General features: G+C 44.4%; 1 protein-coding gene across 1 annotated transcript in view; it reads right to left on the bottom strand.

Annotated features, from left to right (window-relative positions):
- ATM (ATM serine/threonine kinase) overlaps positions 1-14,206 on the bottom strand; it is a 1,586,045-nt gene that overhangs the window by 925,780 nt on the left and 646,059 nt on the right. The window contains exon 26 of the mRNA XM_085621514.1: positions 2,208-2,454. Coding sequence (XP_085477640.1) covers positions 2,208-2,454 — 247 coding nt within the window. The remainder of the gene's footprint in view (positions 1-2,207; positions 2,455-14,206) is intronic.

Below are 14,206 nucleotides of genomic sequence, written 5' to 3'. Positions count from 1 at the left end.
TCAACCAATAATACCATCACAATCCTTTTCACTCTTCAGGCTGGTGCTGGGAAACCCTTTTTGGGTAGCTGTGTGCCTTACAAAAATAATTTAACATAACATAGCATGCAGCTGGCGATGTGGGACAGGTGAGCCTAGGAAGGGTGCAGAGACTCTGCTCTCCTTGGAACGCTCTAGAGCGAAATCTGCTTTGCCCACAAACAGGTGAGTCCTGCCAACCTCAGACAGGAGTGGCAGCGAATGGCAACGCTAGTACCAATAACCTGCACAAAGCAATAATTGGTGTCAAGTCACAATAAGTTTTGAACTTGACCGCATCACAATCGTCCAGAATAGCTTGGGCTCAGACAGGCTGGAGATCTTCTGGGACACCTGGGAGGACTTGAGGCCCTAAATCCCAAAGGGTATCGGAATAGCACCCAAAAAGCCAGCTGGCATTCACCGATCTGATGACCAAGCGATGGAAGAGAAAACTCTCTTCCCAAAAGCCGCAACCCATTTGGACTCCCTATCAAGGAGAGTAGTCTGAAATGTGTTCGGGTTCGTCTAACATATAGACGCCTGCCAAATCAAGCTTTCAGGGGAGGGGTGTGGAGGTAAAAATGCAGGGTGGCCCAGGGCAACGGCATCTAGTGACCTGATGGTTGATTGGGGGCCAGAGCAAGGTTTGGTCAAGGCCCCCATTAAGGTGTTTGTAAATGCCTCATTAAAAGGGAAGATGGGCTCAAGAGTGTCCAGGCTGAAGAACTTGCATTAGTCTAATTCAGAGAGCATAATAGGTACCTCGTCTTCTGGCACCAATGGAGTTAGCGTGGAGCTCAGAGGGTCCAAATGGCACCATGGGTGGAGCCACCAGCGGTATTAGCGATAGATGCCTCTTGGCTCCTTGGAGCCTGAATATGCACCAGAGGGAGTCTGTAAGGATCCGAAGACCCGGAGCATGTCCTCAAGGGACTCTGACATCTGTCTGGGTGTCGTAAACTGCCCCAGAAATTCGAATTGTCCCAGTGCAAGTTGCGGGGAAAGGCTCTGACGTCGATCCGCTTTGGGAGCACGATCGAGAAGTACAGCGATGTACCTGTGCCTTCTCAGGAGTATTTGAGTGGCAGGAAGGGACTGACTCCAATTTAGATTTCTTAATCTTGGGAAAGACTTCCCGACCTAGAATTGGACTGGCACCAACCCTTTGAATTGGACCGGTCACATCACAGAGTTTTCCAGTGCTTGGCGATGTAGAGTTTCACCTCGCAGTCTCAGATGGCCTTTGGGTTCATCGACGCACAATCACTACAGGCCTTAGAATCGGGACTAGACCCCAAGCACTACAGGTAAACCTGATAAGGATCTGTCACCTGTCATCTGTCAAACCTGATAAGGATCTGTCATCTGTTTGCAACAGTCCTTACAGGATGTAAAGCCAGTTTTTTGGGAGGTGCCATTTCTCTTGCACACAGTGAATTTAGTTGAGGTAATGGGTCTCAAAGAGATGAGGTAGCTCCAGACCTGCGTCAGGGGGTGCAGAAAGAAAGGAACTGATGTCAGCTCACAGGAGTGCCACCTATATAGGCTCCAAAAATCATTTCTGGAGCATAACGGCGTCAGTGTGGAGCCTCACAGCGGCACCTATTAGTGCGCAGAGGTACGGTTAAAAAAGTTTTTAGATCCAGTTTGATGCCTGGAGACTACTTAAAAGGTGAGTAATCTGCAGCTAGAAGTCTCGATCAGGAAATATATACATGGGGGTGCATCATACTGTAGTACTCGCCAGATCAGCGGGTCAGGAATGGGGGGATAAACAAAGATGGTGGCGAAGAGGGAGTAAAACAGTGTTAGCTAAATTTTTATTAATGCATATTTTCAATATGTCTTTACATCTTTAGAACACAAAAAATGCATTTTGAAATGTTCTTTTTAAATAGAATCTTGCAGCCTTTGAAATTGGAAAAATGTGCTTAAACCTAAACTCATATTCTAATATAGACAACAAGAAAGCAGAAACAATCCAATGTCCAATAGAAATAAATAGAGAACCCCTCCCTATCACATTTGCCCTCACATATAGGACTATCAGTCTAAAAAAAGATCATTCTTATGAAATGATCAAAGTCTCATGGCTCAGAAGATGACAACTAGTTGTGTCTAATTATCACTTCATCGCAGCATTTATGACCAGTACACATTGGAGGAGTGCTACTGAGAACATATACCTGTTTTCCCAAGCAGTCTTCCTCTTTCAGGATATCATAGACATCTGATGCAGTCACCCTCTGTTGTGCCATGTCACTGTCCCCTGAGCCTTCATAGGCAAAGTAAGGCAGAATATTCACAAGGACCCTTGGAAAGCAGTCTGCGAGCAGAAGCCGCCAGTCCTTTGCTATCTGACTAGCAAGGGATTTCACTTCTTCAAATTCATTTCTGATCACTAGGTGTGGGATCAGAACTTTATAAAAAGACCTGCAAATTTTAAAACAGAAAGAAAAGGAATTTATACAACCATAAAAATAAAGGTAACTAATGATTGACATGATTTGTTATATTTTTTAAGATTCAGATCTACAATGAGATCCACTTAACATTATACAATCAAAAATATTTAATACTTATTTGAGAAACTATTAAAATATTTAAACATTTTAAAACACATCAATTCACTAACAGGGTTAAATAACACCTCTTGTCATACGTAAGCCATATTTAAAAAATAGAGGTTTCATAAAAAGACATCGGTTAGAGTGCAGAGCAGTGTAAGTAAATAAAACATGATCCAGGTTTTGCAGCAATTACTCACATAATTTCTCTTCATAGTGTAAACCAACCCATGAACCAGTAACCATTTTTAATCGGTAAAATGTTCATACGCAACAACCTACAAAAACTGCAGATTCTGTGATTTAGGTTTCAAGCTAAATATGGTTTAGGCTGTGCTTCAATGCATAAGGAAACAACAACATTTATCATCTTCTTTCCCCTACAGATTAACATATTTAAACCCAAGAACTACTTTTAATCTGCATTTTCAAAAAATTGCGTAGGTTGGGCACAAAACAGCAACATCAAATCAACCTCTCTTAGATTAAAGTGCATAAGGATTAGTTACTTTCTATATATATATATATATATATATATATATATATATATATATATATATATATATATATATATATATATATATATATAAATAAAATAAAAAAGCAAATGCAGCCTTTCATAACCAGAGCTGAATAATGCTGTAAGAACTCCCCTGTATATTATAAATAATATATCTAATATAAACAATATATCATAACAACAGGGAAGAAAACAACAGCAAAGCATGTTTGAAAACTGTTTTAATGCTTAGCATTTAGCCCAAAACCTCAGATAGGACTGAAAGCACTGACAGCTCACAGGCTGCATTGCAGAAAACTACAACCTAGAAAAGGCTAGAAAGCTAACTCATAGCAACATAGAAAAACTGGCACCGTGCCTTTAAGGCAGCCATGACCCCTAGCTTCCCATCATGCCTCAGGGGTGACAGTTAGGTCAGTTGTTCTTTGCGGTGACACAAAGTCATGACACAAAGAGTTGACAATTCTTTAAGAATAAGGCTCCTTTGCCCGGGGAGGCGGGAGGGTTGCTTATGACTTTGATGAGGATACCCATGGAAGAGAACTAGGATTACAGGTAAGTAACTAATCCTTCTCTTCCAGGGGATCCTCATTGTGAGAAGTTGGCCTGATGTATGATGTCACTAGTTCTAGTGTACACCTTGTATCAGTCCAAACAACCCTTATGGTGATTGGTTGTAAAGTCAACCTTATAGACCAGCTATCCTAGTGGTAGCATGGACAAGAGCAGTCTTAGGCTAAACTCTGTATGGCATGTGAAGCCAGCTGATATACCATTTGCAATCCCTTGAATACCAAATGAAAGGACACCACAACAGATATATTATAAAAATAGAATGTATTTATTCTAGTCAAAATACCCTCAGAGATTCGAGGTAAGTACAACACAGTCTTATTTAAGCATACATAAATCACACAGGTAAGTAATTCAGTTAGGCCCTTGGGGCCACGCAAACCATATACTAAGTAAGTGGTATAAGAACCACTGTCACGAACACAGGTTAGGCCTAGGCCTAGGGAATTGCTGGGGTTACACTATCCTATCAGTTGCTAGGCAGTGGCAGGCCCACGGGATTCAGATGCAGAGTGGAAACACTCACGCGTAATGCGTTAAAGTCGATAGAAATAGTAGTATTTAGAAATTAAGAGTTCTAGGACACTTCGGAAGGAACTAGGAGTTAGAGATTTGGAAACTAGACACTAGGATAGTCAATACCCTTGTGAGCACCGGAGTACTCAAGTTACCTAGCCCACGGGCTGCGGGTGCATAGGTGTGAACTTGCGTCGGGTTTCGTCGTCGACTCCTATGGATGCCTGAAGAAAAGATGCTGACAGGCAGTCAGTGAAGAGTGTCCGGTGGATTCCAAGGAGGGAATCAGGAAGGAGGATACCGGCAAGCAGAGGGGGACAGAGTCTAGGTCACCAGCCAGGAACCAGGAAGGAACCAGGCGATGTCGTGAAGATGCAGGTGAAGAGGTGAAGCTTGTCGCAGCAGCCACGGGTACCAGGAGGCGTCGAGGACGACCAGAACCAGGAGGAGAGCTGTCCCACGAGGGCTCTTGCTGTCGGCGGCGTCGATGTCGAGTTGGGACACAACAAGCCTTGGCAAGCGCAACCCACGCAGAATGAAGGATTCGCTTCTGTTGCAGACCAGGAAGGCCTGAGGTGCTTCTCTTTCACAGGGAAGCAAGGGCCAGTCTGAAGGAGCCAAACCAGCGGTGGAAAGTCAAAGGTTCTTCGTCGCAGAGGTCACTAGCCAACGGGCAAGCAACCAAACAGACGCGTCGAGCGGGAAAATGCAGAAGGGCCCCACGCAGAACTCATGAAGTGTGGAGGGCTGATCTTCGGTGCAGATGGTGCTCGGGGTTGGGGCTTCTCAATCCCCAGAGCACAACTTCGAGGATGCCTCAGAAGCTGCGCTGGAAGCAAGTAGCCAATTTTCCCAGGTAGCCGGTCCCACGTCTCTCGTCGCCTCCACGGATCTCAGCTTTGCTGTGGATGTGGATCAGGGTCGGAGAAGTCTGGAAGTCAAGGCGCTGGTCGGGCTCCGCAGTCGGTTCCTCGTAGAACTTCGTGCAAAGCAAACAGCAGGTCGCTTGATGGTGCCTGTTTGCACAGGGTGGCCACTCCTTGGCCGTAAGGGAGATTCTTCAGTCTTCTTCCGTAGTCGAATGTCAAAGGTCCAGAGTTTCTGTTCAAGTTTCAGTTATCAGGATAATCCAAAGTCCTAGGGACTCAGCTCCCACTCTTATACTAATCTGGGGGGCTGGGTTACCTGCTAGGTCCCTCCTATGGGTGGGACTAGGGAGGGGAGTGGTTACACCCCCTTCCCTTTGTCCAGTTTCGCACCAGGACTGGGGCTGGAGTGCCCCAGCACCGGTTTGAACTGGACTATGCATGGGACACCTTGTGTGCCCCAGGCAGTGTCTCGTTTCATTCATCCCTCCCTCCCTCCCTGCCCCAATACACTAAGGCCTGTCTAGGGTGGTGCTAGCACCTCCCAAGGCAGGAAACCTATTGTCCAAGCCTCCCTCGCTGGAAGGACTCCCAGCAGCAGGAGGTCAGACTTGTGTCTGTGGCAGTAGCATCCATTTTGTGATGCTGGGGCTCTGGTTAACTTTAACCGGGTAGTAGGTCTTCAACATGTCTTCTCCCTCTAGAAGGGAGGAATACTATCCTCACCGCCAGAAATAGTGTGGGGGTAGTATTCCAAAGTGTTAGACACCTTACACGACATGTTTTGATAAAGCCAAACCATAATTACCATAACCGCGAGGATTATAAGGCACTTTAAGAGTATATGGTAGGCGATATCATAGAACAGCTATAAGGACATGGTTCCGAAAGCTGCAGACACCATCTCACATGTTACCAAGCACTCTGCCTTCAGGATTGTTAAGGCCTGCCATAGGAGTGACTGATAGGTTACCCATGTGTCTATATATAAGGTAGGTATAGGAATACTACACCTAAGCAAGGGGTGATTACACGACCTTGCCCCAGCGGAGTGATCAGCCAGTTGTGTCATTATGGAAGGCCAGCCAGGGGTGGCATAATACATGCTGCAGCCCCTGGTAGGTCTAGGGTACACCTATGCCCTGGGTACCTAAGGTACACTGTACAGGGCCCTAACAGGTGATCCTTACCAATTGGGTTATGTACCTAAAGTACATAGTGTGAATTTAGAGAGAGAACAGCTGGGCTGTGGGTCTGATTAGCAGGCCCACGGCCACATCTAAGTCGAAAACCAGTGAAGCAAAAGCAAAAAGTGGGGGTGAACATAGAAAGCAGACCCTACTCTCCTACACTCATCAATAGTCATAAGCACTAGAATAGAATAGCGAGCCTCACCTCATCCCCTGCGGGCAAAGGAAAATAATGATTAACAATCAAGCTCAGACAACTAAACTTGAAAATACAGATAATTCTCTTATCCGAATAGATTTCTCAAGGAGGCCTGGCCTACTTGAGTATCAGCCCTGGAGTCGGATTCAAGACAATAATGCCTTGTGAAAGTATGCACCGATCTCCACGTTGCTGCCTTGCAAATTTCTGCCATCGGAACGTCATGCAAGAAAGCTATTGTAGCTGCTTTCCCCCTAGTGGAGTGTGCTTTAGGTGACAACAATAGGGGTTTATTTGCCAGCTGATAGGCCAATTTTATACAGGACACTATCCATCTCAAAATGGATCTTTTGGAAGCTGGAAAGCCTGTCCTCATAGAACCATAATTTTAAAACAATTGCTCTGATTTTCTTATGTCCTTCGTTCCCTCTAGATAGAACTTAAGGTCTAAGGAGTGGAGTGACCTTTCCGCAGGAGTAGCGTGATTGGGAAAAAAGGACGGTAAGGAAATTAACTGATTAACATGAAAATCAGATACAACTTTCAGCAGGGTGAGTCCTTAATACTACTCTGTTGTGGTGAAAGATAGTATATGGCTCTTTGGAAGACAGCGCTTGGATTTCGCTGATGTAATCGCGACTAAGAAAGCGGTCTTCCATGTCAAATGCTGCAGCGTGGCTTTATGGATGGGCTCAAAAGGAGGACCCATTAATCTAGAAAGAACTAGATTCAACTCCCAAGGAGGAGAAGGAGGCCGAACAGGGGGATGCACTTTCTTCAACCCCTGTAGGAAATCCTTGACCACCTGTAGTTGAAAAAAGGAAGGCTGGTTTGGAGACTTTCTGTAGGCCGTAATGGCCGCTAAATTCACTCTGATCGATGAATACTTTAACCCTGATTTAGCCAAGTGCAGGAGGTAAGGAAGAATTACCTCCTCCTGTCCTGTGGTAGGATTAAAATGATTACGAGTGCACCACAAGTAGAACCGTTTCCACTTAAAGGAGTACAACGCCCTTGTGGAAGGTCTCTTTGCTTCCTTTAGTATATCCATACAGTCCTGTGGTAAATTCAAATGTCCATATTGCAGGACCTCAGGTGCCATGCTGCCAAGTTCAGTGAGGGAAGGTTGGGATGTAGAATCTTCCCGTCCATCTTGGTCAGTAGGTCCGATGAGTAAGGAAGCCTCCTGTGGGGGTGCACCGACAGCTGTAATAGGTCCGGGTACCACCACAGCCGAGGCCAGTCCGGGGCTATCAGGATCATTGACATGCTGGACCGGATGAGTTTGGATACAACCTTCGGAATCAGAGGCGGGGGAGGAAAGGCGTATGCAAATATTCCGGACCAATCCATCAAAAGAGCATTACCCCTCGTCCCTGGACGGTGGAACCTGGAGGCGAAGGCGTGGCATTTTTTGTTTTGATCGTCTGCAAAGAAATCTATGGAAGGTTGCCCCCACTGATGGAAAATTTCTGCCACTACCTCGTCGTTTAGCACCCAGTCTGGCAGATCTTCGAAGTGCCGACTGAGTGCGTCTGCACGCACGTTTCGTTCCCCTGAAAGGTGCACCGCTGTGACGGAGGCGCCTCGGGCTAGAAGCCAATGCCATATCTTTTGAGCTTCCAGGGAGAGAGGGCGAGAACGCGTACCACCCTGTTTGTTGAGGTAATACATGGTGGTAGTGTTGTCTGTTTGGATGAGGATTGAGTCGGACATGTTCGAGGGCTGAAAAGCTTTCAGAGCTAGATGGACTGCTCGCAGCTCTAACATGTTTATGTGGTAGGATTGTTGCTTGACGGACCACCGCCCCTGCATCTGTAGGCAATCCATGTGCGCTCCCCATCCCTGTAGAGATGCATCCGTTACCAAGGACTGGGTTGGAACAGGTTGATGGAAGGAGACTCCCACTAAGAGGTTCTGTGGACGAGTCCACCATAGAATAGACGACTTTGCTGCTTGTGAAAGCACAATTCGGTCTTCCCAGTGACCCGATGTTTGGTCCCACTTGTCCTCCAAGTCCTGCTGTAAAGGCCTCATTCTCAGCCTGGCGTTGGGAATGAGGAATATGCAAGAAGCCATCGATCCCAGCAGAGACGCCAATTGCCGGACCGTTGGACGATTTGTCTGGAGAAGAGCTTTGCACTTCTGTTGAATTGATGAAAGTCTCTGTTCCGAAGGAAACGCTCTTCCTAGGCTTGTATCCAGAGTGGAGCCTAGATAATGGATCACCTGAGTAGGCCGGTGAACCGATTTTCCATATTCACGTGCAGACCTAGCCTGTGGAGTAGAGATAGACACATTTGGAAGCTGCTCTGTACTTGCTGAGGAGACAGACCTTTCAGGAGCCAATCGTCCAAGTACGGATATACGAACAGACCTCTTCTGTGTAGAGCCGCCGCTACCACCGCCATGCACTTGGTAAAGACTCGAGGGGCAGATTTTAGACCGAAGGGCAACACCTTGAACTGGTAGTGATTGTTGCCCACCATGAATCGCAGATATTTGCGATGAGTGGGAATTATAGGAATGTGGAAATACGCATCCTGGAGATCCACTGAACACATCCAGTCGTTTGCCTGCAGATGTGGACATATTTGATGAAGCGCCAGCAGGCAAAATTTCTCTTTCAAGATGGTTTTGTTTAGCGCTGGAAGGTCCAGGATAGGTCTGAATTTGTGCTCATGATCTCTTATTGGTACAAGAAAGTACCTGGATTACACTCCCTTCCCCCGCTGAGAGGGAGGAACCTTCTCTATGGCCTTTTTTTGCAGAAGGGTCACCACTTCTTGTCGTAGCAACTTTAGCTGGTGAGGATGAGATCTCTTTGGAGGAATGTCCTTTGGAGACACACGGAAACGTAGTGCGTATCCACTGCGCAGTATACTGAGCACCCAACGATCTTTTGTTATGTTGCACCACTCTTTCAGATGATGTGAAACACTTCCTCCCACTGGAGTTGGCAACGGCGGCAGAGGAAGCTCTGGCTCATTGCTTCCCTGCTGATCTAGCGGTGGAATAGGACTGCTGTTGATTACCTCCTCTACCTCTGTTCGACTTTCGACTTTGGAACGGTGATCTTCCTTGGTTTTTGCTTTGGGACCACTGAGGGGTTTGAACCCTCTGTTGGTATGCCTTGCGCTGGTTGGGCCTGTATCTCCGCCTGAATTTTTTCTTCTCTAACCCCACCGCCTTCAAAGTGTCTAATTCGGCTTTCATTCGAGCCATCTCTTCATCTGTGTGGCTGCCAAACAATGAAGAACCAGAAAAAGGTAGAAAAAGGCAGGTTAAGGATCCTCTGTTGAGCATCCGGTTTGAGAGCTGTAAGCCTTAACCAGGCAGACCTCCTTGCGCAAATGCCATTGCTCACTTTGCCACTGGATTCAAGCAAGCCTGGCTGAAGACGGCTGAAATGCCAGAAACCGGTCCTAGGAAGCTTGTTTCCGGTCCAGGGAAGGCATGGCTTGGCAGTTCGGGCTGGACTGTTCCCATGAGGCACAGGGTCAGACTGATTTGCATATGGCCATGTCTGAACTGGGGTGGCAGAGTGGGCTAAAGAACGGTGATGGATCAAACCCAGATCTGTTGACTGGGTGTGAGTGTTTGATTGGTTCTGGTGCTCCGTCCATCACCACCTCCTTTTGTACCGCTACTTGTAAGAATGACACAATTAAAATAGAAATTCAAAATGTCTATACATGCTTCCAAATATTCAGCTACATAAATTTAACAGACTTCTGGAAGTGGTAACTACATTTTCATTGGTGGCCACTAGAGGGATTCGAGATCTACTTCCTTCTTCAAGCACATAGTATGACCAGATCTTTCCCCCCTTTTGATTACATGACTTTAAAAGAATGTACATATTGGGAATACATCTGAAAAACAAAGAAATGTGTGGATTGAAGATATAGGTCTACCAATTAGTAATCAGGTGTGGTAAAATATATATATATATATATATATATATATATATATATATGCATACAAAAATCAACTACCCCCAAACTTGATTTAAGATTAAAATAGACACAGAGAATTCTTTATAGGCTATACAGATTGCCAATTAAAAGAGTAAGGTATGTTTATTAGAGAATTGTTTGAAATACAATATGGCTTCTGGTTCTGGAACTCCCATCTTATTATTTTTTTGATAAATAGTCCCAATTTGGATCCATGAATTGGGAAATATGGAGTTGGTGTTTAGTAAAAAGATAGATACATCTCCTGTGATGACAGCTACTAAAAGCAGAGTTTCATGTGGACACATTTTGTGAACTATATGTGTCATTACTGTGGCAAAAAAACAAATATTATGAAATTATGCAGATGGCAGGCAGGTGTGAATCCTAAAGCTGAAAGTTGCATTTTAGAACTGTCTCTTCTTTACAAAGAGAAAGATTATTATTAAAATAATTGGCTTACAATTATGAATGAATTTGCCATTTTAATGACATGTATGGAGAGTAGAGTTATAGATTTTAAGTTCCCAACTTTTTTTTCCTTTTGATCCCTCACTCTAATTTTGGCTGCTGTTCATACTGTCTTTTACTGTGCTGTTACGTGGAGGACAGCTGTATTATTAACTTAGATACAAATTTAAGCATAGAAAATATTTAGGACTAGAAGTATATTATACTTTGATGTTCCGCAATGTGAAGGTAGCTTTATTCTGGTGCTTGTTGGACAAGGTAAGTATACATTTATTGTAAAAGTCATTATTCTTCAAATGTTAAATGTATGTTTGTATTGACTAAAAATATTTAGGAACATAACAAGTATTATTTAAATAATCCCAAATAGTTTATTTTCACATATGTTACCACAAAAATTTTTTGAATCATGAGTTTCTTGCAGACTTTAAAATGAAGTTTATCATACGATAACCCTGATTCATAGTTTTATCATTAATCAATAAGGCTAAGAGGACTGTTTTGTGCATCTTTTTCCCTGCTGTTTTGCTGCTTCTTCTGTTAGTTCCACTGGAGTACATCTTCTGTGCCTTTAGTCTAGTGTTTGTTTTACTTCTCCAGCTAGTCTCACTATTCTAGAATTCTGCTGCTACCTCTCTCTACATGGGGTTACCCTCCAGCCTCCATCAGCTAATTTCTTGTTGCATATAACTATCCAGTATGCTGTTGAATCACTCCAGCAGGTGTATTGTTCAGCCCCTCTGTCATTTTGTGCCATATCACCTCTACTCAATTTTTCTTCGCTCCTTTCATTTGGGGATATTGCTCCTATCTCAATTTCACCATTGTTGTCATCATCCTTTCTCTTTTTGCAGATTGGAGGTTCCTCATCGTTCTTCCATTCTGTAGCTGATTTTCTCTCTGTAAATTGCTGAAACCTTTGTTCCTATGATGGCACCCTGTTTTCGTGCTACCTTGATCTATGTTGCTCGCTATTGTCTGCTTCTGCCTAGTGTTTTCATGCATTATCCCTTTTTCTAGTACTTAAATGCAGCTTCTGTCACTTGTGTTGAATTGCTGTCTCCATCTGTCTGTGCTCAAGTGCAGTCTCACTGTTGCCTCTTCTTTCCTAGTATCTAAAAAAAAGACTGTAAATGTGTTATTCTGTTGTCTTTTGGTTATCTGCTACTGTCTTTTTCTGGGAGCTGCTATACTTTGCAGCTTGTCTCATGTTGTACGTATGCTGCTGATCTTTCCCTCAGCTGGTTTAGTGCTCCCCGTTTTCCTTCTTTTCTATCTCTCACTAGTTATCTTTTTTTGCTCTGGCTCTCTTTGTTATTTTATCTTCCTCTCTGGAGTTTTGCTGTCAACGCTTTAAATGATTTGCATATGGCCATGTCTGAACTGGGGTGGTGGAGTGAGCTAAAGAATCATGATTAAACCCAGATCAGTTGACTGGGGGTGAGTGTTTGATTTGCTCAAACGCTCCGTCCATCATCCCCTTTGGTATCGCTTTGTTCGCCCTAAGTTGGCAGGGTATGCCCAGAAGTGGGTCCCTTGCTCACATTGCCACTGGATTCAAGATAGCCTGGCTGATGAGTTATGAACCCGAAACCGGTCCCAGGATGCTTTTTTCCGGTCCAGGGAAGACATGGCTTGGAAGTTCGGGCTGGACTGTTCCCATGAGGCTCAGGGTCAGACTGATTTGCATATGGCCATGTCTGAACTGGGGTGGTGGAGTGAGCTAAAGAATGATGATGGATTGAACCCAGATCAGTTGACTGGGGGTGAGTGTTTGATTTGCTCAAACGCTCAGTCCATCATCCCCTTTTGTAACTCTTTAAATCTGGCATTTTATTATTTTTTATTTCCATCTGGTATTTTACAGTTTTTCCTTTTTTGTTATTCGAGGGCACTTAATATGTTTTGCTGCCCCTCACTTTGATAATTTTTTTGATGCGTCTCTTGTTGCTGTAATATTCTATCAATGGTGCAGCTACTTGTACAACTTCACTTTTGCAGAGGTCTAAAACTTTCTGCATTGTGCTACTATTTGATACTGCTGATCTACTGTTGGCGTTTCATTGATGCCTTCATATCTCCTGTTAGTGCACACTCTCCCTCAGTGGAGCCTTACTGCAGACTCCCCATCTGTGGTGCTTTGATACTACTACTCTACATTTGATGTTTGTTGCTGGCATTTGCCCTTTAAATTTCTCATGTAGTCTGTCCCCCTGATGTTTTTTCCTTGCTCCTTGCCATTGGGTGTCTCAGCTACTCAAGCATTGAAACACTACAGCTAGATTAAGTGTTGATTTCTGACTTTCTCACTTGTTGATGGTTGCACCACTCTTCATTTGAAGGTTTGCTGTTACCTCACAGACTGTTTTCTTGCTGCTACCCGCTGCAAGTCACTGGCAAACAATGTATTACTCAATGTGGCCGCATTTCTATGATGTAATCTGACTGCCTTGTTCTCGTCCTCTCAATACACTCCTTACTGTATTTGGTTTAAAGCACCAAGGCCAGTCAGCAGAAACTTATTTGCTATTGTATAGGAAAACTATTTTATTTGCTACAGAACACTGCCAAGCTACACTACCCTGCTCTGTCACAGGGTTGCCTTGGAGGCCTTCCATTGTGCTGACATTCTCAGCGACTTAATCAATGGAACTCTTTACTGCTTTATAGGTGCTGCCTGTGCTTACCTGCACAGTAAAATGGAATCGAACCACCATATTGTTGTCAACTAACCTTCTGGCATAAGGATACTCTTTAGTGAATGGGATACTGCTCCGCCTGATCAAGAATTGTCTAGTTTTTCTAGGTGCTAAAACACTGCACCAAATTTTCCTTGTCAGAAATTCTGGCCGGTAAAACTGCGCGAGGCAGTCAAACCTAGTCTCCTGGTCCTTGCCAAACTTCTTCTTTGTTAAGTGGAGAACATGCAATACAATGCTCTCCCTGCTAAAACTATTCTTCTCTCTCCATCCCCTGATAACCAAGCCCACCCCCACCCTGCAGAGAAGCCATTGCTCCTTTTCAAGACCTGCTCAGAGGAGGTGGTTAATGTGAGACTTAATTCCACGGGAATAGGCAATACCATGCAGACTTCCGTAGGGTATGTTTGGGTCTGCACAGTTATTCTCCATTCCAAGGGGTGAAACTCTTAATAGACAGAATTCCATAAAGAAGGCAATGGTAATTCCAACCCCATGGAATTTCTGCATGGAATTCTGCCAAGCTCGCAATCAGTTCCTACGTTGCATTTCACAGTAAGGAACTAAACTTTCTTGAGTAATGAAATTTCCACTCCAAACGCTTATGTTCAAACCCTTTTCCTGA

The sequence above is a fragment of the Triturus cristatus genome, chromosome 8, assembly GCF_964204655.1.
Source record: "Triturus cristatus chromosome 8, aTriCri1.1, whole genome shotgun sequence".
Classification (NCBI taxonomy): domain Eukaryota; kingdom Metazoa; phylum Chordata; class Amphibia; order Caudata; family Salamandridae; genus Triturus; species Triturus cristatus.
Note: the sequence above shows the minus strand (reverse complement) of the source record. Positions and strands in the feature narration are given on the sequence as shown.